Below are 26689 nucleotides of genomic sequence, written 5' to 3'. Positions count from 1 at the left end.
GCAGCAGGACATAAGCTTGGAATGTGTGAAGAATGGAATGAAGCCTGTGTGGCTGGAGTGTGGTGTGTACAGGGAAGACTAATGCATGAGGCTGGAAAGGTAGCTAATATAGGGTCTTCTGGGCCAATGTGAGCAGTTAGATTTTATTCAAAGTACAGGGGAAAACCTTCATGTGTTTTAAGCAAAGGAGTGATTCAGAATTAATTTACTATTTGGAAAATAACTGAGTTATGAAAGGTAGACTTAAGATAAGTAGATTTTACTGACATGGAATAAGGTATCACTGAAATTGGCAGCTTAAAACAACAACTATATCATCTCACAGTTTCTGAGGGTCAGGGTCTGCAAGCAGCTTAGCTGCATGTCCTGGGTTGCAGTCAGGCTGTGGCAGGGGCTGCAGTCATCTGAAGGTTTGATGGAACCTGGAGGATCCATGTCCACACTCACTCACATGGCCATTACCAGGAACCCTCAGTTCCTCACTACCTGTACCTCTCCATAGGGCTGCTCCCAATGTGGAGCAAAGTGTCTTTTCTTAACCTAACCTGAGAAGTAACATCCCATAATTCTTCCAAAATTCTGTTGATCACACAGACTAGCCCTATATGGTATAGTGAAAAAGGGGATTATGTAGGACTATAAATGCCAGGAGGTGGAGATCAGAGGACCATCTTGGAGGCTGGCTGCCATAGTGGGCAAGAACAGTAGCAGGAAGACATATTATATCCTACTGTGGGATATTTACTATGTTGTACATGTCTTTACAGGATGCCGGCGGGACCGGGATGGCTATTACTGGATCACTGGCAGGATCGATGACATGCTCAATGTATCTGGTAAGGGCCCAGGATCCCCTCCCATCTCATTTGCTTTGTTCCCTTGGCAACTCTCAGCCAAAGCCTTCTGCGTTAAGACTGTCCTTCGGTTAGACCATGTGTGGAATGTGGCAATCAGTTCTGGACCCGGGTCTTGGAGGAAGAGTGATGTGCACTGAAATGTGCCTGAAAGAGGGGATCCAGGGTGGTGCGGTGCCTGGAAGCACGTGTGTGGGAAGTGAATGAAGGGCATTCCCCATTTGAACCAGATAGGGGCTGCTTTGTGGGGACAGATGGAATAAAGGCAAAGGCTGGGTTATCTTTTATGGCATTTCCTTTCTTTTGACAAGGACACCTGCTGAGTACGGCAGAGGTGGAGTCAGCACTTGTGGAACATGAAGCTGTTGCAGAGGCAGCTGTGGTGGGCCACCCTCATCCCGTGAAGGGCGAATGCCTCTACTGCTTTGTCACCCTGTGTGATGGCCACGCTTTCAGTCCTACCCTCATTGAGGAGCTCAAGAAGCAGAGTGAGGAGCTTCCCTGGAAGGGACTGCAGGGTTTGCAGATTGTTGGGAAGGGACTGCAGTGAGCTATTCCCCAATCCTCAAACAGATCCCAGGGTGTCCCTTGGGCTGACTGATTTCTTCCCATCCAGTCTCCACTGCTACTGGTCTCTCCACTAGGAAAATAACAGCCAGTGAGCTGGGGATATAGCTCGAGGTAGAGTGCTTGCCTACTATGTACAAGGACCTGGGTTTGATCTTCAGCATGGGAAAAAAAAAAAAAAAAGGCTAACATTTATAGAATACTTTCTCTGTACCACCACTGGGCACAGTGCTTTAAATGTATTACCACATTTAATCCCTCCTGTTACTTCCACAAACAGATCATCTTATTAATCTAGTTCCTAAAGAAGAAACTTCTTTCACAGAGAAGTTAAGCCACTTGCCTATTGCTACCTAAACTCTAGCAGTCTGGTTTTAGAACCACAATTCATGAATTTGGGTTAAAATAAGAGAGTAAAGCAATGTGTTAAAAGAGAGAGAGAGGCAGTGAGGCTGAGAATGACTCTGTGGGCAGGAGCTTGAAGAGGAGATGTGGGGAACAAAGCTATCTACTTTGGCTTTGGGGAGTCAGGCTAAAGGTGATAAAGAAATGTTTGATGATTTGTTGGTTACAGTTAGAGAAAAGATTGGCCCTATTGCCACACCAGACTACATCCAGAATGCACCTGGTTTGCCTAAAACACGTTCAGGTATGTTCAGAGGCCTCCAGGTATTGAGGTGGGCTAACTGATGGTGAGATGTGTGGATTTTTGAAAAGACTGGTGTGGGTCATTACTATCACTAATTAACCAGAGGTCTGTGGTCTCCCAGGTAAAATTATGAGGCGAGTGCTTCGGAAGATTGCTCAGAACGACCATGACCTGGGGGACATATCTACAGTGGCTGACCCATCCGTCATCAATCACCTCTTCAACCACCGATGCTTGACCATTTAGTGAACAAGACTCTGTCCTTTACCTAGGGTCTCCCTGCCTGGCTCTCCAGAGTTCTTCCCATCCTCCCTGCCCTGCATCAAGGAGTACCAAAGTCCAGTGCTGACTCATACTTTGTCCCTGAATGGAGAGAGTTTTCTGTGACTTTGAGGCAGAAGGGACAAGGCCCAGGTCATCCCAGACTGATATGGGCCCAGACTCCAAAAAGCCCTCCATGCGAGAGCCTGAATGCCACGTTTCCAAGCCAGGTTAGGTGTTCAGGGCAAATGAGGGCCTCGACTGAAGCAGAGGGACAGCCCTGCAGTCCTCAGTCAGTCCTCATAGTACTTACCTTGAGTAGGCATTTGCCTTAGAAATGACAAATTTATGAATCCAGGAATGTTATTTTTTTAAAAAATGTTGCTACTTCTGTTGTGAGTCTGAATTCCCTGACAGATGGCCATACTGGCTGCCCATGTGCTCTTGTGGCTGTGCAGGTAGGTTCAGTCCTGAGGGTTTCCACATCATTGGCTTCTTTGAAGGAGTACATTTGTTTTGTTCCTAGGACCAGAGGAGCTTGTCTTGTCTTGTTCTCTCCCACCTGTCCCGAGGGACAGAGCCCTGCCCATAAGAGACACTCTCAGATGAAACTTTCTTTTCTTTCCCAAGTCATGCTTAAGCCTCATGGTTGGAGGAATAAAGTCTGTGACCTTGAGAAGGTGACTGGTGTTCTTAGGTATCTTTTAAGCTATGCACTCATTGTGTCCAGCAGCTAGGAAGGGCAGTGGTATTCCTGAGGACGGCCCTACTATCTTTCAGAACTTTTGGTGTGGATAGAGCTGGCAGGGCTTCACTGATAGGACCTTTGGTGAGTTCCTAAACTAAGTAGGAGTAACTGAAGCTAGATCATAACCAATCATAGTTGCCTTCCCACCTTTGAGGGTCCCTCTCTCCTCCCTATGAACCTGTGGGAGCATAAGTGGGTGACAAGGATTGGAACTTCAGGGTGCCATCCACAGGGTCAAGGTCTAAGGAGACCCTGAGTATAGCCCAGGTACATTCCCTGCTCCAATCTACCTTATGTGGGCTGACCTAGACTACAGCACCCCTCAACCTCTGTACACAAAGCAGCGAATCATTGAATCAGCAATGTAGTTTTATTAAGGCAGAGCTGGGGAAAGGCTATGCCCCTCCACTCTCCTTCTATTCAGTCCTATCCCAAGTCAGGCACTGAAACTTGCTGGAAAGGCTCATGAAGGGTCAATAGGAGGGTGACAGTTTATGGACCTTTACATCAAAGGAGCTTCTCTTCCCACACCCTAAGGCTTAAGAGCAAACACAGCTTTCTGGTCCTCAGGTGAAGAACTGGAGGAAGATACTCAGCATTTACTATTCCTTGAAGATCCTGGAGGTCTTGGAAGAGACCAGCCCTCCTCAGGTTGGAGGAGGATAACCCCTCAGCGGGGGTAGCAGGGGAATGACAAGCACAGAAAATAGAAGGTCTCATGAGTGAAGTCCAGGCTATTCAGGCTGTGTCCTCACACAGGGTATGGGTTGTCCAAGACTGCCACTCCTGCTGCCACGCCACCATCAGCATGCTCGATGGCTTTGGTTCGAAGTAGATGCCCCACATGCTTGTTCATCACCAATGTCTTTCCCTGTCTACAGAAATGGGGTCAGGAGGCACATATCACCAAACCCAGAATGGGACCTTGCCAGGTCCCAAGTGAGCAGTACAAAGACACTGGCTATACCTAAAAGTGCTAGGACTTTAGCTGTATTTGGGTTTGCTTCCTAGCTTGGAAACTACTACTGTGGCTGTATGTCTTTGAGAAAGTTCTTTAACCTTTCAAATGGCAGTAAAGGAAGAAAGTAAGGAAGCAAGCAGGCAAGAAGGCAGGCAGGCAAGCAGAAAAGTTTTAGCATGATCCAGGCTCACATTTCATGTCTTGAACTATAAATTTATTTTTTGACCTCACTCTTAAGATGACGTGATGGTATGGGAGGAGGGAGGAGTAGCATGCAGATGGTTCTAGGGGGGAGATTATAGAGAAGGAAGGCTCTGGAAGGGAGCATGGCAGCATCTGGAATCCCTACTTTGCCCTGACCTTGAAGTAAGTATTTTGCAAGAGGACTGCCACAAGGAAGTGGCATGAGTTCCTTACAAATTCCCAAGTCCTCTTCCTGATTCTTAGTGGTCAGATCCAAAGAGCTACTTAGTTCTTTAAAGCCACCAAGTATCATCTAGCTGGCTTACCTCACTTTTCTCTAGAATCCCCAGTGCCCTTGAACCTGCACCTCCCCAGAATCTTCTAGTCCTGACTGTCAGGCCATCTTTTTAGAATTCTTTTGGTACTGCCTGATTTCCTTCATTGTTTTTTTTTTGGTTTTTGGTTTTTCTCCGGTACCAGGAACTGAACTCACGACCTTGCGCTTGCCAGGCAGGTGCTTTTGCCGCTGAGCTAAATCCCCAGCCCCCTGATTTCCTTCATTGTTGCAAAGCCCTTCTTGCCTGGGTGTTACTTGATAGCCACAGAAGGTGAGCAGCTCTTGGGTCCTTGACCTTATTTATTAGACAAAGGCACAAATAAAGTTAGGGATTGGCAGAGCTGGCTTGCTTGGTGACACTACAGCAGGGAGGTAATGGAAAGAGCGCCTCCTGACTTACCTGACATAGACTCCAAAGATACCCAGCTCTGAGATGCACTGGACCACTCTGGCAGGGCTGCCAGGCCGTAGCAGACAATTCCCAAAAGGCTCAGGTTCAATCTTCTCCATGAGGATGTAGGAGGCCCTCTCCTCAATGTCCTTCAGCCGCACCAGGGCTTGTACCATTTCCTCTCCATACAGGTTGTTACCTGCAATTAAACTGACCGGTCTGTGGTCCATGCTGTCATAACCCTAACCTAGGCCTCTATATAGCTCTTCTGAGCAACTATACCAGCCTCCTCCATGGTCTCTCTGCCACCACTGTCTCCCTCATTCCAGGAAATTATCATGATTGAAATACTAAGTCTTGTAAGTCCTCAGCACAAATCCTGGGTCACTAATGTGTCTCTTCCCTGCTTAAAACTCTAGTCTTCCTTCTACCCTTAGGATAGCCTTGAATATGTTTGCTAACATACATTTGTTGCTCTCCGCCCCACCTCATAGTACCAGGGATTGAACCTAGTACCTTCACACTGCTACATCTCCAGCCCTTTTTTATTTTGAGCCAGGGTCTGGCTAGGTTGCTCAGGCTAGACTCAGACCTGCTTCATCCTCCCAGAGTGCTTAGATTACAGGCACGCATTACTACATCTGGCTTCATTGTCCCTTATAATTAGGTTCCAGACCATCTTCCCCAGCCAGGCATGGTAGCACACACCTATAATCCCAGCACTCGGGATACTGAAGCAAGAGGATTGCTGCGAGTTTGAAGTCACCTGGGCCATGTAGTGAGTTCACTGGTAAACTGGAAAACTCCTACCCATCCCTTAAGACCCAGATCAAAAATCGTCTCCTCTGGCTCTATAAAGCAGACATGATCCTGTCCTCAAAAAGTTTAGAAGTAGGAGGAAGATAGATGTGTTCCCTCAGATCTCCTTGTGTACCGTACCCTGCTTCCCTACAATCCACCCACAGGCACTTCAGACTAAAATTGTTCAAACCCTCCAGTACTGGTTAATCAGACTCCCCTGTGTTCCACAGCACCTGGTCCCAGGGTCTTGGGGAACACTGTTCAAGGTGGGACCTTTGTCACTTCCTCTTGTATCTGCCAAGCCTGAGACTATGTCCATACCAAGTGCCAGGAAACACTGGTGATAACATGCTATCCCGTCACTGCAGAAGAGGATTCACCTACCTCCACCCTCTCTCTGGGGCTTTAGTACAAACTGGCTTGGGGCAGCAAGGGCCTCAGCGATGGCCTGGTCCCCTTCTTCACCCTGGCAGAAGGTAGAAAGTAATCACCAGCAGTCCTTAAAGCCAAAGAGGCAGCAAAGGTCCTGCTCACCATGCAGAGCAGCATCGGGAGGAGTAGGAGGGGAAACAGCCATAAGCTCCCTCAGGCTGGACTCTTCTATCTGGATGTGACCCCCAGCGAAACCCTCGCAGCAGTAATGTATGAACAAACCTTTCTCTGGAGGTACACGGCTTTCTAGCAGGTGGCCTGAAGAGTGGGTACAGATAATTCCCCAAGTCTTGCTATTTGTCTTAGTCCCTTCCCTTGGTCACTGCCCCCATCTCCACCTTTGCTGAGGGAGCTTACAGTGGATTCCAGCCCCCCGAGGCTGCTCTGTCTCCAAGGCTCCAGGTGGGGGTTCTCTAGAGTAGCACTGACCCAAATCACAAAGCCAACCAAAATTCCAGCTCCACCCTCCCCAGCACTTTGGACTCCAGGTCTCTGCCACCTGGAAGGCCTGTGGCAGGAAAAAATGAGCTGCCTACGTACCATGTCCAGTGAGTAGAGGCCGGCAAAAGTGGCACGGAGCCTGGCCACAGCCTCAGGCTGGCCAGGGAGCAGCACCTCCAGCACGCCCACCCTGCTCAGCTCCTGCTGCACCTTCTTAGTCCCAGCCAGCTGGGTGGCAATGTCTGGGCACTTGACAGCACATGACCTCTCCAGCAGTAGGCGTGCTTCCCAGTTCTGCAGAGGGAAGAAGATGAAAGATTTCTTTTTTTCTAATTTCAACTGACCTTTACTGAGCGTCCATCAGGTGCCAAGTATTGTGCATTTTATCTTCAAATTGATTTTCTGCCAGGATCACTACAATATCCTTATAGAGGCAGGTGTGAATCTGCAGAGCCTTGCCATTAGGGAACTCATAATTTAGCACCCTGATACATGACCATAATTAAAGGGAAAACAACAAAAGAGGAAAAGACCATCTGTAAGGGCATAGAAAAATTGATAAGGAGGTTTGATAAGCACAGGGTACGTGTTTATGAGCTTAGCTCCCTACTGTATCCCAAACAAAATCCACACTCCAATCTCTGGCTTCTCTTCAAATTGTGTATCTTCTGTCTTTTACCAAATAAAATCCAAACTCCTTATAATGGCTGGCAAGACCCTGCAGGATCTGGCTCCTGTCTGCCTTTTCAATCAAAATCCATGCTGCCACTTCCATCCCACCCCCTGCCTCCTGATTCCCACATTCTAGCTGCACAGGCTTGTCATTCCTCACATACACAGACCTCAATCCCTCAGGACCTTTGCATTTGCTGTTTTCTCTCTGCCTGAAATTATCTTCCTTTTGGCTTTCCTCATGGATGGTTAGATCCCTTTCATCCTTAAGTCTTGGCTCAGTCACCTTTTCTGAGACTTCCCTGACCACTCTATTTAATGTGGTTTCCACATAATTCTCTGTCTTTTTACCTTCTTGTTTCATTTAAAGCAGTTACACCTCAACGAGGGCAAATACCAATTTTCTATTTTTATCTAATTTCTGATGCCCATCTCTCTGATCAGACTATGTATTCCATAAGCACTGGACTTTGCTGTTCATCTTGTTTTCCCTGGTGTCTAATGCAGTTCCTGGCACTTTGCAGGTGCTCAATAAGCATGTTACTATTACTGAGTGAAGTGAGATTTGAGTAGTGTCTGGACAGGCAGAGTCTGACAGGTGAGAGTCTATAGAGTAGGAGTATTCAGGCTAACAGAATAATATGAACGAGATGGATGTGGCTGTGATCCCAGCACTGGGAGACTGAGATCAGAGGATCCCTGTGAGTTTGACGCCAGCTTAAACTACGTAGTGAGACCTTGTCAGAAAACATAAGCAAACAACTCAAATATGAACGAAGACCTGCAGACAAATGGTCAGTTGTGCCACCAGCTTAGCATATAAGAGGCAGGGAAACAACAGAGGCTCATGCCTCCCAGCCCCAGTCCCTATTCTCAAGCATGAGGAAACAGTCTGTCCTTGGCTCCAGATCAAAGCCAACAGGATCAAGGCTAAGGCCTGAGGGGTAACTCTTGCCCCCACTTAAAGGTGTTGACCTGTAGCACCTTTACCTAATCTTCACCAACAACCAGAACCCCTACCCACTAGTCTGCTGCTCCAGGCAGAGTCACAGGAGCCCAAAACATGAGATAAACCTAGAAAGTACTCCATTATGTCAGAAGCAAGCAAAGCAAAACCCAAACAGAAGCAGGGACTTGCTCGGGGTCACTTAGCAAGTTACTAAACCTTGTAGATCTATGTCCATGTTCTAAACCTAATTTGAGCTTCTTGGTTCCCTAAAGATGTCCATTTCCTTACACACACTACTCTTCTTTGTCTTTCAAAGAGTGTGTCTGTCACACTCTTTCTTCCTCTTCTAAGTTTTCCTTGATCCCTTCCCTCATCTCCGTTTCCTGAAACTTGGATCTGTTTTCCCAACAGGCAGTTTCTGTCTTTGCCCAGTACACTGCCAACTGCTTCTCTAGAGGAAAGAACCTCCCATAGTGCTACCACCTCTGTAGAGTGTCCCTAAAGAGCTTAACCCAGGGGGAGTCCTAGCTGAAGTGTAGACCTGGAAGTAGCCCCCTCCATTTTCTAGTGCAGCTCCCATCGCAAACTGAGACCCAGAGGCAGAGTCAGGCTCATGACCCCAGCCCATTACCCATGGTATTTCCTAACATTTCTTTCTTTGCTTTCTCCCAAGGGAAACCAGGCATCTTAGCTTCTGGTATGGATGTTAGGAGCAGGGCAAAAGAATGGTACACTGGGAATGCCATCAGCCTGAAAGCTAGAAAGCCTGAGAACTTCCTGTGCAACCGTAGACAAGCCTCTGCATCACTCCAAATTTCAGTTTCCCCATCTTTATAATGGAGATAATTATACCCCTCTCAGGGTGGTTGTAAGAGTTAAATGAAATAATGAAGGTGAAAAGTACTTTTGAAACTATATGATAGGATAGCAAGATGAGATGGTATCATCACTGCCATGAACTTGAATGAATGGCTAATAAACTCTGGCTCAGATAAAGGAGGGGAGTGAGTAAGAAGATGGTCGGTGGTGTGCTAGAATTAATTTGGATCAGTTAGCAAGGGCTGAGTGCATCCATCTCTTCCCAACTCTGTGCTCAGAGATGTTACGTGGGGTAGCTCAAAATCATAAGACAGAAAGCAAGAAATGCTACAAAATGAGGTTCTTCTCCCTAGAAAAAAATGCCTGTTAAACATTTGCCAGCCTACCTCTGGAAAATGTGTGAATGGTTAACGCACTGTGGATTCCTGAGGATTCAGAGTCTAGAAGACAAGTGTGTTTGTAGAGGTAGCAAAAAGCTTGGAGGATGAGAGGAGGTTCCAGCAGCAAGTTCCCTGAGGAAGAACTGAAGTTAGGATTCCGAGAAAACCCTGGTGGTTGTGATGCCTGAGTTGGGTCTCTGGTGGGTCCCAGGAGGCAAAGAATGGTCTAGCAGAAAATACCAACCTGTAGACTGTACTGCCTGGGCATGTAGCCGTCCCTGAAGTAAACCACAGCAACTTCCTGGCCATCCCTAGAATACACAGTGGAAAACTCCATTGTGTTAAGTTATAACTGCTATGTTCAGTGCACCAAAACATGCTTGGTTTTTTTTCAAAGTCATTACACAGGAAGAGTTGGGACAAGAGTTCATTGGAATTAGTAAAAGTCAATGCCCGTCTCATCAATACTTAGAATGGTTTAGAATATTCCATATCTACAGTCATTCTAAGAAAGCCAAAAGGAAATAATATAACTAGAATCGCATGAGGTAAATTTTTATGTATTTATTTATTTATTTTTATGTACCGGGAATCAAACTCAGGACCTTGCACTTGCCAAGGAAGGCGCTGTGCCACTGAGCTATATCCCCTGCCTGAGGCAAATTTTTTAAAATGTGGATTCAAAATTAGCAAGCAGCAGAATCATACTGCCCTGCCTTAGCAAAAAGAATTGTACTTCCACTGCTTAAATTTCTTTTTGTTCTCAATCTCAGTATCTCTCTCCCTCATACTCTCTCTCTCTTTCTCTCTTTCTCTCTCTCTCTCTTTCTCTCTCTCTCTTTCTCTCTCTGTCTCTAAGTACTGGCATTTAAATCCATAGCCTTGGCACTGAGCTATATTGCCAGCTCTTTTATTTTGTGCTAGGATCTTGCTAAATTGCCTAGGCTGGACTTGAACTGGTGATTTTCCTGCCTCAGCCTCCCATAGGGCTGGGGATTACAACTATGTAACCCCACATCCAGTTCATGGTAGAATTTCTTAAAATGCAAAGATGAGGGATGAAGATGCAAAAATATGAGTCTCGCTAAGACACAGACTTTTTAAACTTCTTTTCTTTGACCTACTTGATACTGACTGGTTTATTTAGGAAGTAAGCTACTTGGTTTTATCACAATAAAAGCACACTTTGAAACACAGTAAGTGGTATTATGAAATTTCATGAAGGTTCTTAACTTTAACAATCACAGAGTACGAGGTATAACTATGTATATTGAAACGCTACCCAAATTGATGGCACTAAAGCCATCTGGTGGCAGCCCCTGGAAAAAAAGGTAGGGGCTGATTTAGAAGACAGATCCAGGCCTGGGCTCAGAGAGTGGCATTGATCAACCAGAGAATGAGCCAGCTTCCCCTTCACCTCCTGATTACCCCGTCTCACTGCTCATGTCTGACTTGAGCAGCCATAAAGAGGAACAAGAAAACTTCTGTGGAGCTCAGGGGCACATGAAAACCAAGGTTATCTTTAGGGATGATGCCCTTCCCAGAAGTCAGCAGCTCTGATACAACCCTGTAGAAGCACAGCTTGCGTGGCCTTCTTCAAAATTTCCAGGTGGATGAGATATTTCAGAAGTTAGAAGTCGGGCGTGGTGGCCCATACCTGTAATCTCAGCAGTTGGGAGGCTGAGGCAGGAGAATCACTGTGAGTTCAAGGCCAGCCTGAGCTACATAGTGAGTTTAAGTCCAGCCTGAACTGCATAGGGAGACCTTGTCTCAAAAAAAAAAAAAAAAAAAGGAAAGAAATTAGAAGAGAACAAAACAAGCCATCTCATCTCCCAGAAGAAAAGATCATTTGGGAAAAGAACATGGCACGAGATGTTTATAAACCAGACAACTAGTGGGTCTTTGGGGATGCTTACATAAACAGCCTCCGGTCTTGGTCCAGAGACCCCTTCTCAGAGACATCTTCAAATCTTCGCCGAATTACATGGATGTTCCTGGGAAAAACGAACAAGAGGCAAAGGCAGTGGGTCCCATGTTCTGAATGTGACCCTCCCCCTGGCACGCCATACCCAGAGGTCCTCCTCCTTTACTTACCTGGCCAGTAGCTCATTTTCTATGGCACGTTGGTCAAATATGTTCCTTTCCTTCTCTTGAGCAATCAGGAGCACTACAGCACTGGAGAAAAAAAGCACAGGTGGCCTGGGCTGCCAGAGAGCTTGTCCTTCCTCTGTCTCACCCTCTTCAGAAATAAGAGAACACAGCTTCCCAGAAAGAGCCGAGGTTCCCTCAACCCAAGATTGTCTCAGGTATATAGACAGCTGAGGCTATAGCACATTATTTTCTGAAAATAGAGAACTTGGCAAAAACAGAACTATCTCTGTACCTTCTCCAGTGAGTAGATGAAATAGTGTAATGATGTCAATTTTTTGTGCAAATTAAAATTTAGATTTAACAACATCTCAAAACCCCAAAGGATTTTTTTTCTTAGAGTTTAATGATTCCATCTCTGAAGTGATTTTCTTGTCTGAAAGAATAAACAATTGGTAATATAGAAGAATATTTTGAGCTAGGCATGGTGGTACACAACTGTAATCTTAGCACTTTGGGAGCCTGAGGCAGGAGGATCTCAAGTTCAAGCCTGCCGTAGGCAATTTAGCAACTTAGCAAGGCCCTGTCTCAAAATAAAAAAAAGCTGGGGATGTTCTCAGTGCAAAGGCCCTGGATTCAATCCCCGGTGCAAAAAATAAATAAAATCAGAATATTTTGTAAATGAACAATATTAGGAGTCACATGCTAATGACTCTTACTACACTGTAAAGCAAATCATAAAAGAGTGTGCTTCTTGCATGAACTATTAGAATAGCTAAATGGAACCCTACAGAAACTCACAGAGCCAATTACAAATAAGGCATTATTTCCTGGGGCCTCCCAATACTTTTGTCATGTTTATACTGCTACGTTTGGTCTCATAGTATTAATAGGTAAACTTACTTACTAGGCCCATGGGCATTCTAGGCCCATTCCTCACCATTTATGTATGTGTTTTTGGAATAAGCAGGGGCTTGAGTACTGAGGGGAAAACTAATGCCAGAGAAATATCTGTTTAGTTGTCAGTAAAGCTATCCTGTATGTTTTATTTTGGGTTTTTGGGAGACAAGATCTTGCTATATAGTTCAGGCTGGCATGGAACTCACTATGTAACCCAGGCTGGCCTCAAACTTGTGGTGATCCTCCTGCTTCAGCTTCCTGAGTACTAGAATTTCAGATGTGTGCTACTATGCCTAACCCTCAGTTAAGCTGTTTTAAGTGTCAAAGATAGATCAAGTCCCTCACCACATTTATAAGGTCAATGCTTAGCAGTGCCAAACTCATTTTTGCTGGATCTATACAGCTTTATGCTTGTGGCCTCTTGCTAAGACCTTTTAGAAGCCCAGACTTTGGCTTAGGATGCTAAGTGTCTATTTCTGACCTCTAGTACTCAGCCTCTTATCTGTTTGTCTCAGCTTCTCCTCTTGGATTAAACTGTTTGCCTGACTTCTTTCCACTTGACCAAAATATAGATCTTAGTATGTCCCCTCTGCCAGCCTGCCTGAAATCTTATGAGGTCAGATGTGAATCTTGACCTGAGCTGGATATCTGAGAGACAAGCTAGGAGTGGTGCTATCATAAGCCATCTTGCTCTGAGAGCCAAAGGTCTTACTCTTCATTTTGCAGCCTAAACTGCTCTGCTTAAGGGTAAATGTGTAGGAGGGTGGCACTTGGCCCAGGCTGGCCCACTTCCAAGCAGAGGTGGAGGAGGAAGGCCGGAGGCTATAGGTTTAAGTAGAATTTCTTTCTTTTGCTTATTAAGTTGGCTTGCTACCTACCAATGGGATCCAGACCCAGAAAACATATTCTGTCTCCTCCTGCCTTCAATTCTGAACAGTCTGAACTGAGTAGGACTAGGAGAGCTGCCAGCCAAGGAAAATGAAGGCAGGAGAGAGGACCTGGGTGCTAGTCCTGACTCTGCTCTTGCTCTCCTTGAGCAAGGTAGTTTCTCTCCCGGGGCCCTGATTTTCTCACGCATGAAATAAGGGTGCTAATTCGACCATACTTCTTAACCCTTTAGCACTAAGAATCCCTTTTTCTTATTCTCATTCCAACTCCAAGATTTTTGTTTTGAAAGAGTTCGTCTAAGTTAAAATAATTCATTGTACAGTCTTTCTTGCAGGGTGGGGGGGTCCTTTTTTTTTGGCAACAAGGTCTCGCTGTATAGTTCAGGCTGGCCTTGAACTCACTATATTCCCCAGAGTGGCCTCCAACTCACAGTAATCCTCCTGCCTCAACCTCCTTGGTAATGGGATTACAGGCATGTGCCATCATGCTATCACGCCGAGCTTTTATAGGCTTCCTTTAAAAAAATCAAAAGCATGAAATGATTAATGAAAATTCATCTGCTCTACAAATTCTTGAGAGCAGAATCCATACTATGGCATCACACTGCTGGGAGATGGTAAAAAGAACCCAGGTTTTAGAGGCAGATGAGTCTAAACTTACTAGTTGTATAATTTTGGGCGAGTTACTAAATCCTTCTGAGCCTTAGTTTGCTGTTGTACAAAATAAAACTACTACAAATCTAATGTAGCTACTATTTTTATTGTTACTACTACTACTGTTACTATCATTATTGAATGTACCACATAATGAACTAAATTTTTGAAAGCTTTTCTACGATCCATGATGTCATGTAATTCTCACTTCTATCCTTGTAGGTATGATTACCCTTACTTTACAAATAAGGAAACTAAATTTCAGAGAAAAGAAATGTCTTGCCATGGTCATGTGTTGGGTCTGCAGAAGAGCCTGACCATCTCTCTCAATGGGAGAAGCCAATTCTGACTGAGGTGCCACATAGCTCTTACCTACCAGTGCCAAATTCATATTGTTCACAGCCTGGCAGAAGCCCTTTGCACTGTTTGCCCATCAGCAGTTCTTTAGTTGACCCATTCTCTGGCTTCACTCTCTTAAAATGTAACCTAGCCAAGAGTGTTCCTTGACAGAGTATTTGTGTGATGACTTCTGCATGCTCAGAGTTCGAGGTCTCCTGGGTCTTAGTAAGGCTTAGGAAGCCCAGAAAGGATCTCTTCAAGGCCAGAGTGATTAAGAATGAGGTTCTGGAGCGGGTAGACTCTGTTCTGCCACCAACTCACTATCTGACCTTTATTCCACTTCACTTCACTTCTCAGAACCTGAGTTTCAGGGCTGGGGATATAGCTCAGCAGCAGAGCACCTGCCTGGCAAGTACAAGGTCATGAGATCAATTCCCGGTACCCCACCACCACCCAAAAAAAAGAACCTGAGTTTCCTGATCTATAAAACTACCTACCTCACAGCATTTATTATGAGGATTCAATGAGATCCTGAGCATAAATCACCTCACACAGGTGGGGCATTATTAAGTTCTCATTAATAAATAACTATTAATGTCATATTAACATTGTAGTAACTTACTTTTGCACCCATTAATTAAATCATTTATGTTCAGACATTTGGAATATGGCTGAAAATTGGGAGAAAGCAAAAAAAAAATGCCTCTAAGCAGTTAAAATGGACTACTAAATCCAAGCTTATAAATTTATTCATCAAAGAGGGAGACCCTCACTCTTTAGACACAATTATTACAACCTGGATCACTTGTTTTTCCAAACCACAGCACACAGGAGGTATAGAGTGAATGATTTCAAATTTAACAACAGGGACGTCGGTAAACATGGTGAGCTGATAATTGGGAAACAAACAGGAAAACCATGAAGAAAATGAATGAGACCTTAAAGCCCAGCAGGGGAATTACAGGTGCAGGCAAAAAGCCTTACATGCTTCTCTAACCCTAGGTGGCACCACTGTGTTTCAGCAGGATGCAGTCACTGAAAAGCATGATGATATCCAGCCAACAACAAAGGTTAAATTATCAGCAGCAGTGCTTAGCTAGCTAAGTGATCTATTTTTAAATTGTTCCATTACTAGAGATGGAGCCCAGGGCCTCCTGCATGCTTTTAACGTACTCAGGGTAGGTTAAGTACTCTACCACTGAACTATGTCTCTCCCCTTTTTGTTTTGGTACTGGGGATTGAATCCAGGGCCTTTGCACTGAGCTACATCTCTAGCCCTTTTTTATTTTGAGATAGGGTCTTGCCAAGTTTACCAGGCTCGGCTTGAACTTTTGATCTCCTGCCTTAGCGCGCACACACACACACACACACACACACACGTGTGCCACCAAGTCCAGCATTGCTTATTTAAGAAGACAGTGGAAAAATCCACTAACATAATTTTAGGACTTAAAAGTATACATTTCTATTCCTAGAAAAATCCCTTCATTTCCAAAAGATGTCAAGCAAAGAAGAAGCTACTGCACCCATGAAGACTGAATCTAAAGCAGGATACTGCTGCCACTTTTTTTTCTTCCCTGGAGACAGGGTCTCACTATGTAGTTAAGCCTGGTAGTTAAGCCTCACTAGGTAGCCCCAGCTGGCCTCGAATTTGTAGCAATCCTCCAGCATCACCCTCTTGAGTGGTAAGATTACAGGTGTGCACCACCAAGCCTAGACCACTTTTTCACATCCTTACTTGGCTGAACCATAGAGCTCCCAGGCTTTGGCGATTCCCAAGGCGAGTCCCTTGCTGGGATTATTGGAGAGGATCTTGGCAGCTTCTTCAGTCTTACTTAGAACACTGAGAACATGTCTGTTGGAAGTAAGATGGCTATTCAGTAACTGGATGGACCAAAAGACCCCTCTGTCCATGACCTCACAGCTACATACAGGAACAGTACTGAGAATCAGCTGAGCATCCTACCATCACGCTCGTGGAAGAACCACTTTAGCTGGAACATGCTAGGCTGCCCTCACCTTAGCCCCTCATGCATATATACCCAAAGGAGCCCCAAGACCCTGTGCAGGGTAGGAGCACCCTACCCCAGCCTCCACATGAGCGTAGTCCCTTAACCTGGACTCCAAGGTGCCCACTGGAATCCTGCTACAGACTATCAGTAATAATAGCTACCTGGAGCATTTTTGCTGGCTAGAAATGGCTAGTCAGCCCCTCACATGGAAGCCCCTTCATTCCTCTATGTCTTTGATTTCAGAATTCCATCAGGCCCTCAGATTTGTCAAGCCCTTTCTCTCTGCAGGCCTTTTGAAGATACCACCCCCTAACACTAACTTGCACAATGAAAGGAAAAGATTAGATAAGCCACTAGGTCCCTTCTCCCTGACATACTAAAGATCTGGTTGCAAGTGGAAACTATGCTGGGGGTTGGGGAGTGAGGCAAGCACATGACCCAGGGCCCAGGAAGGCAGTCAGAGCTGCAGATCCCTGGGTCAGCCAGTGAGTGTTGATCTATAGGCAGAGCCCACAGTTACCCAAGGAGCCCACCGATGCACAGCCGGAGTCCGGGAAGCCAAGCCCCCAAAACTGGCAGAGATAGTGTTGATTTCAATCTGTTTCAGGGCTGAGGAGCCATCCAATCTTCGCTGGAACATGTAGTCTGAACGGTTCAGACCCAGGAACACAGTCTGTGGGGAAAACTGGAAGGTGAGGACATCTGCCCAGGGGCTGACTCTTAAGCGTCTAGCCACAGAGCAGGCAGGTAACATGAATGCTATGTAGAAATAAGAGACACTAGCTAATGCTCCCAAACCCAGTAGGATCATTCTAACCATTCCAGGATTGGTTATTGAGATGTGCAAAACCAGGGAGACCACTGAGAGGTACATTTCCATGAGACCAAGGCCTGAGCCACATACTTCTGGTAAAAATAAAACAAAATAAAATACCAGATATAAAACAGGCAGGTGTGAGACTGGGGAGGGGCTGGGAATGTTTACCTGAGCAATGCCCTCTTTGAGGACTTGCTTGTAGATGTCAAAGAGACGAGCCGTAAATTCATCCCTTTTGATAGTGCTGGAGGGGGAAACACAAGAACATTTTCCAGGATACTTGGGACCTTAAAGTTCAAGGAGTCCCACCCTATCAACTGACTTCTGAATCCTCCCTAGGTCTAGTGGTAAAACATTCATTTCAATCTAGTAAGAGAGTAATGGTTAAGAATCCAGATTTAGAGCTGGGTGACCTGGGTTCCAATCCCAGCTCTTCTATCCTCTTTTAGGCAACCTCAGAAAATCATTTCAGCTCTTTCTATATTAGTTTGCTCAACTATACAATGAAGGGAAAAATAATTAATCATAGATTTGCGGTAAAGAGTAAATGAGCCATTATATGCAAAGAATTGAATGTGTTCCTCTGGTCCCAAGAAGAACCCCAGGATGCCACATGATGTAACTATTCAATACTTGAACAGTTCTGATGATTGGTAAGCTTTCCCACTGACCTAACATTAACTTTCCATAGCTTCCCTTGCACTCTGGTCCTCCAAGGACCTGCCTCCCCGCTATGACAGCCCCTGTACCCCAATAAGATTTTTATAAATATCCCAGTTTTCTTCTTTAGTCAACATATGACGTGACTGCCAGAGAAGCCTTCCCTGTCTGGGTCAGGTCCCCCATAGGTTCTCACAGCACTGTGGCTTTCTTTCTTTCTTTCTTTCTTGCTTTCTTGCTTTCTTGCTTTCTTGCTTTCTTGCTTTCTTGCTTTCTTTTTTGAGACAGGGTCTGGCTATATAGTTCAGTCTGGCCTTGAGCTCACTATGTAGTTGACCGTGAACTTCCAGTGATCCTCCTGCCTCAGCCTCCAGAGTTCTAGGATTATATACATGTACCATCATGTTTATATGATGGACCTCTCTTTTATAGCACTGATTACAGCTGCAGCTTTCCTTTTTATTTGCATGTTGATTAGTGTTCTTTCTAATGTTTGTCCATAAACTGCAGGGAAGGTGGGTCTGGGTCTGAGGGGACTCATCACTGTAGCCCTGTGTGCTGCTGTGACATGTGACATGTGGTAGAGGTCCACCCAGTATGGTTTTCTAGAGCATCAAGAAAGGCATAGTGAGGAGGAATCCAAGGTCATTAACACCACAGTTCTTGCTTCACAAGATTCCGGGCAGACTTGGCACCCTGCCCCAGCCTGACTTGTGGTCTCACCATTATAAGGACCCTACAGGAGAGCAGCAACGGGAGCCAAGTAGCCCAGGCCTTCTCTGAAGTTCCTCTGCTCCTGAGGGTGGGGTCTCTCGGGACTGTTTTCAGCCCTTGGTGAGGACAGTTCCCAGGTGGGCTTCAACCTCCAGGGAAACGGGTACATTTTTCCTTTTCTGACGAGGTGTTCCCCTTCAATCTCAGGTTCTTAGCTGCTGTTCTCCCTTAGGAGCTAGGGTTTGTGTATGTGTTAGTACAGAAGGGAGGAACAGGGCAGGTGGGGTTGCAGAGATGGGCTTCAGAGAAGGTCTTCCACATAACTGCATGGTTAGGGTATAAGTCCTAAGCCAGGCTGCTTATAGTTCCCACAATCCAGAACTGCAGGTACAAAGCAAGGCCCATCCCGAGCAAGAAGATGGTGGTAGCGTTTATACACACACTGGGTTTTTCGCGCCAAGTCAGTTGCTTCTAAACTTCTTGCAAGTACGATCCCTTCTTATATCCACCCTCATGTCAGGATGTCTTTTCTTTTTTTTCTTTCCTTTCCTTTCCTTTCTTTTCCTTTCCTTTCCTTCCCTTCCCTTTCCTTTTCCTTTTCCTTCCCCTTCCCCTCCCCTTTTCTTTCTTGACAAGGTCTTGCTAAGCTGCCCAGGCTAGGCTGGAACTTGTGATTCTTCTGCCTCAGTGTGTACCATCATACATATTTTTTAAAGATATGTTTGCTAACAAAATCTAGTTTTTGTGGAAAAATTAATCAAAGACACATATATGTAACGTATATGTATATATACACACACACAAATAGTATTTATGTGCTTAGTTGTAAAATAAAGAACTTGATTATATTCTATTCAATTCTAAAATAAACCAAGCCATTTTACTTGTTCTAGATCTGAAGAATAGATCCTGGGTGGGGAGGATTATTTCCTTATGCCCTGGGTATGATGCAGTCTGCATCTTGAACCACCCAAAGATGAGACCATCTGGACATGGTGGCGCATGCCTATAATCCCAGCACGCAGGAAGCTGAGGCAGGAGGATCACCATGAGTTTTAGACTAGCCTGGGCTACATAGTGAGTTAAAGGCCAGCCCAAAATACACAAGGAGACCCTGTCTCAAAAAAAAAAAAAAAAAAGGGCGAGACCTGAGGAGAAAAGAAAGAGTCAGTGCTTAGGGGAAGGTGTAGGAAATCTGACTTTAAACCTAATCCTCCCTTCTCTATTTTTCTCTAAAACTAGGCTTATCTTCCCTAATTCCAAATGTAAATTTCAGTCCTCAGAGCAGGGTTGTGGGGTGAGGAGGGTGGGGGAGTGTCACAGATCACAGAATCACAGAATGTCAGCACTGGGATGAACCTTAGATTTGAGCCACCCTCCCATTATTAGATGAGACATTGAGGGTCAGGGAATGAAAGGGACTTACTTGAGTCCATATAAACAGGTAATAGAACTAGAACTAGAAGCCGGCTTTCCTGACTCATATTCTACTGCTTCCTGTTTCTCTGGTGGGACAGCTGACCTCCACCCTCCCAACTCAGTGGACACAGAAACACCTCATGTCTCCCCAGTCGTCCAGCCCCTTGCTTCCAGCAGCTCCTGGCCCCCTAGGCCTCACCACCTGATACCTGGAGAGAGTTTGCTCCAGGAAGGCAGCATTCTGGCTGACAGCATCCACTAGCACATTGAAGTCCATCTGCACAGCATAGGCTTGCTCCAGCAGGGCCCGGGGCACCCGTGAGGGAAGGAGCGTAAAAGGAGCATAGCTCACCACCTGGTCAGTGAGAGAGTGGGGCAAGGGTAGAGACCTGTGAATGGTGTGTCTAACAAAAAAGAGGTACATAGATCCAATGCATAATCCTGTGCTGAAGATACTGTTACTATTCATACTTCAAAATGAAAGGACCTGAGACAGGAGTTAGGCAATAGGTTCAGAAATATATTCAGCTGGTAAGTGGTGCTAGGATTTGGGTCAGGATAGTTATTAGCCATGCTCACAGAAGTTCCAGCTGGTTGATATTCGAACCAGGGCTCCTCCTAGGAGCTCATATATCCAATCCCCAGTCTTCTAGCTAGGACAGAGGGATAGTGCTGCTGGTAGGACTGCAGCAGAAGCGAACTCTGGCTCCCTGAACAGAAGCCAGGAGTGGTTAATGGGCCTGGAATTCAGACGCTCACTGGATTCCATTGAATTTTTTTTTTTTTCCCAGTACTGGGGCTTGAACCCAGGCCTTCACACTGAGCTATATCTCCAGCCCTTTTTTCTTTCTTATTTTGAGACAGGGTCTTGCTAAGTCAATAAGTTGCCAAAGCAGGGATTAAACTTGTGATCCTCCTGCCTTGGCAGCTTACCAGAGTGCTGGGATTACAGGCATGTACCACCACATCAAACTGGGATTCTTTGGACTTTGACATAGCCAAACTCAAGTACCATCAAGGGCACTGCTTCTAGAAGGGGAAAATGTATTCTGAGATTGCCAACAACAAATGAATTAGAACTTGGGTAAAGATGATAAGAAGTCCTGTGACTGACTTATAAAGAATTTCTGAGTTTAACCTTTGTGTTAATATCAGTTTTCCATTATAGTGGTACAGTTTATGGTGCTAAAACTTGGAATTCATAAACCAGGCATGGTGGCACATGCCTGTAATCCCAGACTAGGAGAAGGAGGCAGGAGGATCACTGTGAGTTCAAGACCAGCCTGGATTACATAGCGAGTTCAAGGTCAGTCTGAGCTACAAAGTGAGACCCTGTCTCAAAAAACAAACAACAATAGCAAAGTGTTTGGAATAGTGCCTGACACACAGTAAATAATAAATGATAGCTAAAATTATGCAGCATGCTGCCCATGTTTCCCTTACAGAGCTGACATTATTTAATTTTGTGTTGTGATACATTCTCCAACTAGACCTGAAATTCTAGAGGCTAGCACCTCTGGCTGATCCACCTCTGTCCTCAGTGCATAGAGGGGGACCTGGAAAGATTTGAAATGAAATCATGCACGTACATTTCCCATCCTTCTCTGAGTTAGAAATCTCTTTGAGGAGTGTGCCTTTTTTAGGGTCTATAAGTTCCCAGAAAGATCAAGTGTTGGAGCTTCATATAATATCTATTTATTAACAGGAGAAATAAAAGCTTGAAAGGGAAAATATTTCATCTTGGATTCAGACAGTTTGCAAGATCTAAGTTCACAACCCAGGCAATTCTATTCCCAAAGCTAGAGGCAGACTTTCCACAGAATTAGCTGACCTCATGTACATGGATTTCAGGAAATATTCACTGAGTGTGAACTCCCCACATCCTGGCTCTGTAGGAACCAATAATATGAATGCTCTTAAGGTATATTGAGTTTTTCTTAAAAAAGCAATTACAGAAGGACTTGTCTAGTGTGCTTCTTTGTGTACGAACTGGAAAAGGAAATAGCTATTTACTTGTGAATAAACTACCTGAAAGAATTAAGAATGCTAAAGCACAAGCTGTCTCCAGGTATCAAGGAAATGTGGCAAGGAGGGTTATCTTGTAACTATAATTTTGAACCACGAAAGTGTTTTCCTTAGTCACAAAATTTAAAAAGTTTTTGTTTTCTTTTTTTCCTCCTTTTTTTTTTTTAATTGTTTTTGAGATGAGGTCTTGTTTTTGAGATGAGGTCTTACCTGGCCAGGTCACTTGTGGGCTCAAGTGATCCTTCTGCCTCAGCCTCTTGAGTGTGGGGACTATAGGTGCAAACCACTGAAGTTGGCCAAAGGATGGAACTTTCGTTTTTTTAAAAGATATGGCTTAGACTTAGCAGTTCTACTTTTACATATCAACCCTAGAAAAACTACATATACCTGTGCCCCAACAGGCAGGCATGTGGATGTTCCCTGTTGTGCTATTTGTAGTCACAAAAACTTTAGAAGTCATCTCGATAGCCATCAGTAGAGGAAAGTTAAACTGTGACCCATCCAAATCTGAAATACTATGCATCAGAATGAAACTGACTGTAATGGAAGGCAGCAGAAAGAGTTCAAAGAGAGACTGTTAAGTGGAAAACAAAAACATATCATAGAACAGTACGTATGAAACAACTTGTTTAAACTACATGTAACTATATACATATATCCATGTATATAAATACACAAATACCTGAAAGGATATATCACAAACCAGTAACCGAAGAGAGTAGTATAATTGGGAGTTTAATAAATAATAGTTTCCTGGACACAGTGCTTTAAGTAAATTATCTTCTAATTTTCTTACCTACCAGTTAGGTAGGAGCTATTATTAACCTTTCAAGATCTGAAGAAAGTGCGGCTGAGAGATTAAGAAACTTGCCTAAATCACACTTCAACCCCTGATTTAAATCTGATTTCTCCAACATGCTGCTCTTTACATACTTTTAGAGATCAAGTTTAGCCACAGAATAAAATGAAATAGAGCAAAAGAGTCATGCTCTAAACCAACAGAGCTGCCCCCAGCTGGGCAGGGGCCGCACAGGGGACAGTGGGATCTGAGCAGTGTGGGCAGTGCCGTGGGGAGGGCAGGACTTACTTCAGAGGAGCTGGGTTCCTGCGCGGTCCTCAGCAGCACTCCCTCAGCCAAGGCCCGGTCCACGGCCTGCCGAGCAAGCACCTCCAGCTGATGCTCGTCCTGCAAGAGGCTCTCCCAGCTGGTGTCCATGTCAACCTGTGACAGAGAGATTGGTGACAAATGGCCTATGGCCCAGCAACCACTGAACCTGGTTGCTGGCCACCCCCAATACTGTGGGACACTGGCCAGGTCCCATGAAAGGACTGTGTGGTACAGGAGAGTGGACACTGGCTAGTCCTAGCTCTGAGCTTCCATGTACACAAACAGATTGACAGAGCTTTCCCAAGGTATGACAATGGCATCACTGTCACTGCAAGAAACAGGAGGCTCAGAGGGGTGAAAATGACTTGCCTAAGTATGACTAGAAAAGCCTGGACTTCAACTCAGATCCCAGCCCAATACTTTTCACTGAGAAAGAGGCTGCAGAGACAAAGTGAAACAAAGGAGATGGAGTAGATCACTGATTTCCTGTCATGGCTAAACATTCTGGGTTGCCTGGGGAAAAATACAGATTCCTGAGCCCTGCCCCAGTAATTCTTAAATTAAAGAGATCTTAAATTTCTGTATTTTAAATAAATTTTTACAGAATAGGAACAAGTTAAATAGATTATTAACTCCTCACTCCAGCAACTCATGCCAACAGATCTCAAATAAACTGCCTAGGAGGCAAAGAAGGAGCCCTACAGACAAGGCGAACTTCTCCCTCACGCTAATCAGAAGCAAACTGATAAGCAGGACATGATTATATTCTACATATGGACATCTATCAGCAAGGTGGCAAAAGACAGCAAGTACTTTTTAGAAATCACCTTACTAGCATAGAAACAACAAAACCCAAATGCTCAGTGTAATAGGAGGATGAGTCTGACTGATTGCCCAGAGACACACAGAGATGTATCGACTTACACTTTGCTACTTACTCACTTTGCAGCAGACTGCAGGGTTTTAGGAAGAAGTAGATAAAACCTGGAAATACTAGTCACTAATTTTGTTCTGCTCTACTGTCATTTAATTTTAAGGACAGAACATGGCTGTCCAAGTCAGTGGTCTCCGGGAAGAGTTAGAGAGAGAGAGAAACCTCCATCACAATCAGCTTTGTCTCCCTCTCCTCATAACAGAGCTGGATTTAGACCAACTATATGAGTCTGCCCGCCTCAGCACAATGTTTTAAATGAATGAGCACGTGATCTCAAAAGGATCCTGACAACAAACATATCCCGTTAGAGGTGGATAATAATGGTAAAGTACAAGGCTCTGGAGTCAGACAGATCCAGGTTTGAGCCCATATTATTATTACTTTTATAAGTAAGGTCAAAGTGTGGATTAAATGAAAAAGACCAGTGACAAGTGTCTCAGCATGTTGGGAGCTTATTAGTCCATTTTCTTTTACTATAATGAAATATCTGAGGCCGGATAACTTCGTAAAGAAGACCTTTTTTAGCTCAGTTTTGGAGGGTCAAGGACAAGGCAGTGGTGAGGACCTTATGGCAGATGGCACTACAATGTTGGGAATGTGAGTGAGAGACAGCCAGAGAAAGCGACTTAGATATCAGGCTCATTCTTATAACTAAGGGTCCCACAAGACCTGTCTTCGTCCTCCTTCCAACTGGCAGCTCTCTCAAGGACCAAAGGACCGCCCACTGGGTCCTACCTCTTAAAGGTCCAATCACCTCCCAACACTACCACACTGGAGACCAAGCCCCAAACACATGAACCCTTGTGGGCACACTCACTCCACATCCAAACCACAGCAAAACTATACATGGAAGCTTGGCAGGGGCGGAAGGGGGGCACTATATCCACTGCACAGGTGGAAGGAAACTTCTCAGCAGTCACTCAGCAGCCTGGTGGAAGGAAACTTCTCAGCAGTCACTCAGCAGCCTGGTGGCAAAGCCACGACTAAAAACATGACACTGACATTAGACCAATGGGACCCTTTATTAGCCCTCATCTTTTCACAACTCTTACGTTTCCAACATCTGTATGCTGCTGGGCCTTTGGTGGGCAAAGACTGATTTGCATTTAATAACAGAACCCTGACTAGGTAGTGGGAACAGAAGATAAGACAAAAATAATCACTATGTAAAGGGCTAGCTGGGCCCTTTGTTCTACTCATTCTATAGACTCAGCCTTTCTCGTGGTTTTGTTTTACTTTTGCTGATGACACTCAAATCTATATTTTCACATCAGTATTTTCGTGATTCCCAAACTAGAATATCCAACTGCTTCCTGGGAGTCTCCACACAACCATAAAATAATTTGTTGTCTTCCCCAAAATCTGCTTCTCCTCTAATGAACCTCACCCTGGTCTCCTGTGTACGTCTTTCCTACACTCTATACTCCACCTGTGGATTCCGCTGCCTAAATGCATAGCTTTGAACTCTTTTTTTGTCTGTCTCCACAGTTAGCAGTCAAGACCTCCCCGTCCTCATTTCTTCCCTAGGCACTAAACAGACTGAGTGGAGCATCTTCAGTGACCTAAATATGCCAGCCTTTCTTCCCCTTTCAGGTCTTTGCAGGTGCTGTTTTCCCTTCGGGATACTCCCCACTACTCCTAATTTAGTTTTGGAAGTCGTCCTGTTCTTCTCTATCCGGAGCTTCTACAGTCCATTACTTTCCCCGGTATCATTGGGGTAGCATTTGCCTTGATCACTTCTCTACCTAGTATCAGCGCCTAGCAGTATATTCAATGAACGTTCAGTAAATGAATGAATCACCAAAAGCTTAAAACGCCCACAAGGAAATCCAGTCGGACTTTATCCTGAGGGCGAGGTCAGCGCCTGCCCAGGGAGCGGGGCAAATGCCTAGGCTTGCCCACTTGACGGCCGATCACTCATCTTGAACAAAGTTTGGTCCTAATCTATCTTACTGTTTTAGATTTTTTTTTTTCTTCCTTTCTTCCTTTCTTTTAACTCTGACTCTAGTCTCATTGGCACGGTGTCCCCGACACTAGCTCGATCTGGAAGCGAGAGATCTGGAAAATCTAGAATCAACACGCGCCAGCCCAACCCCCTCACTGGACACAAGTTTGTTTTCCTGTGCCAGCGACGTGTTTCAGCTACAAGATCTCCCAGTCTCCAGCGTTCCAATTCCTCGCCAGACCCCTCCCTCACATCTTTCCTCCCGAGGAAACGTGACCCTTGCCAGCCTCCGTTGCCGAGCACCAACCTACTGGTTCGTCGTCCAGCCGCTCACCGCACTCCGGGCCCTTCCGCCGTTACCAAGGCTCAGGGGGCGGGGCTTCGGGACACCCCAGTGCGCTTGCGTGGACCGCCCTCGGCGGATTTAAGGAATAGGGCGGGGAGGAGAGATCAAGGCCTTTGGAGCTGGACGGCGGCCGGGAAGGGGCAGTCCGTGTGAGGGCCACCTTGGCTTTAGGGGTGCGTCGGCTGCACTCAGGCGTATCGGGCCTTTGGAAATACGGGAGGGGCCAGGCTGGGTCGGTGGGGTGCCACGGGTGTGCTTAGTTCGTACAGTGTGAGAGCTGGCGACGTCCGGTGTAAGATAGGGAAACTCAATGCACCGATTGGGACAGTCACGTGAGGGACACCGTGGGCAGGGGTGGTGGTAGGCCCAGAGATGGACAGAGACTGGCACAAGGTT

General features: G+C 45.3%; 2 protein-coding genes across 6 annotated transcripts in view; one reads left to right on the top strand and one right to left on the bottom strand.

The window, feature by feature from the left end:
* Window positions 1-3015, top strand: part of Acss2 (acyl-CoA synthetase short-chain family member 2) — a 49438-nt gene extending 46423 nt beyond the window's left edge. For all 3 annotated transcript variants that reach the window (XM_005384812.2, XM_005384813.2, XM_013514052.1), the window contains 4 exons: window positions 768-836; window positions 1166-1342; window positions 1996-2070; window positions 2192-3015. In XM_005384812.2, coding sequence (XP_005384869.1) covers window positions 768-836; window positions 1166-1342; window positions 1996-2070; window positions 2192-2316 — 446 coding nt within the window. In that variant the 3' untranslated portion in view covers window positions 2317-3015. The remainder of the gene's footprint in view (window positions 1-767; window positions 837-1165; window positions 1343-1995; window positions 2071-2191) is intronic.
* Window positions 1-26333, bottom strand: part of Gss (glutathione synthetase) — a 55800-nt gene extending 29467 nt beyond the window's left edge. For 2 of the 3 annotated variants that reach the window (XM_013514053.1, XM_013514054.1), the window contains exons 1-12: window positions 26255-26333; window positions 23048-23182; window positions 20145-20290; window positions 17311-17386; window positions 16859-16998; window positions 16052-16168; window positions 11540-11620; window positions 11362-11439; window positions 9690-9756; window positions 6725-6919; window positions 6137-6218; window positions 4961-5150 (exon numbers count right to left, since the gene is read on the bottom strand). In XM_013514053.1, the coding sequence (XP_013369507.1) occupies window positions 4961-5150; window positions 6137-6218; window positions 6725-6919; window positions 9690-9756; window positions 11362-11439; window positions 11540-11620; window positions 16052-16168; window positions 16859-16998; window positions 17311-17386; window positions 20145-20290; window positions 23048-23176 (1301 nt within the window). In that variant the 5' untranslated portion in view covers window positions 23177-23182; window positions 26255-26333. Of the gene's footprint in view, window positions 1-3430; window positions 3955-4960; window positions 5151-6136; window positions 6219-6724; window positions 6920-9689; window positions 9757-11361; window positions 11440-11539; window positions 11621-16051; window positions 16169-16858; window positions 16999-17310; window positions 17387-20144; window positions 20291-23047; window positions 23183-26254 lie in introns of those variants that run through there. The other variant, XM_005384810.1, reaches the window with a different exon arrangement.
* Window positions 26334-26689: the final 356 nt, after the last annotated feature.

Source organism: Chinchilla lanigera, unplaced genomic scaffold (assembly GCF_000276665.1).
Source record: "Chinchilla lanigera isolate Chin_1 unplaced genomic scaffold, ChiLan1.0 scaffold00021, whole genome shotgun sequence".
Lineage (NCBI taxonomy): Eukaryota > Metazoa > Chordata > Mammalia > Rodentia > Chinchillidae > Chinchilla > Chinchilla lanigera.
Note: the sequence above shows the minus strand (reverse complement) of the source record. Positions and strands in the feature narration are given on the sequence as shown.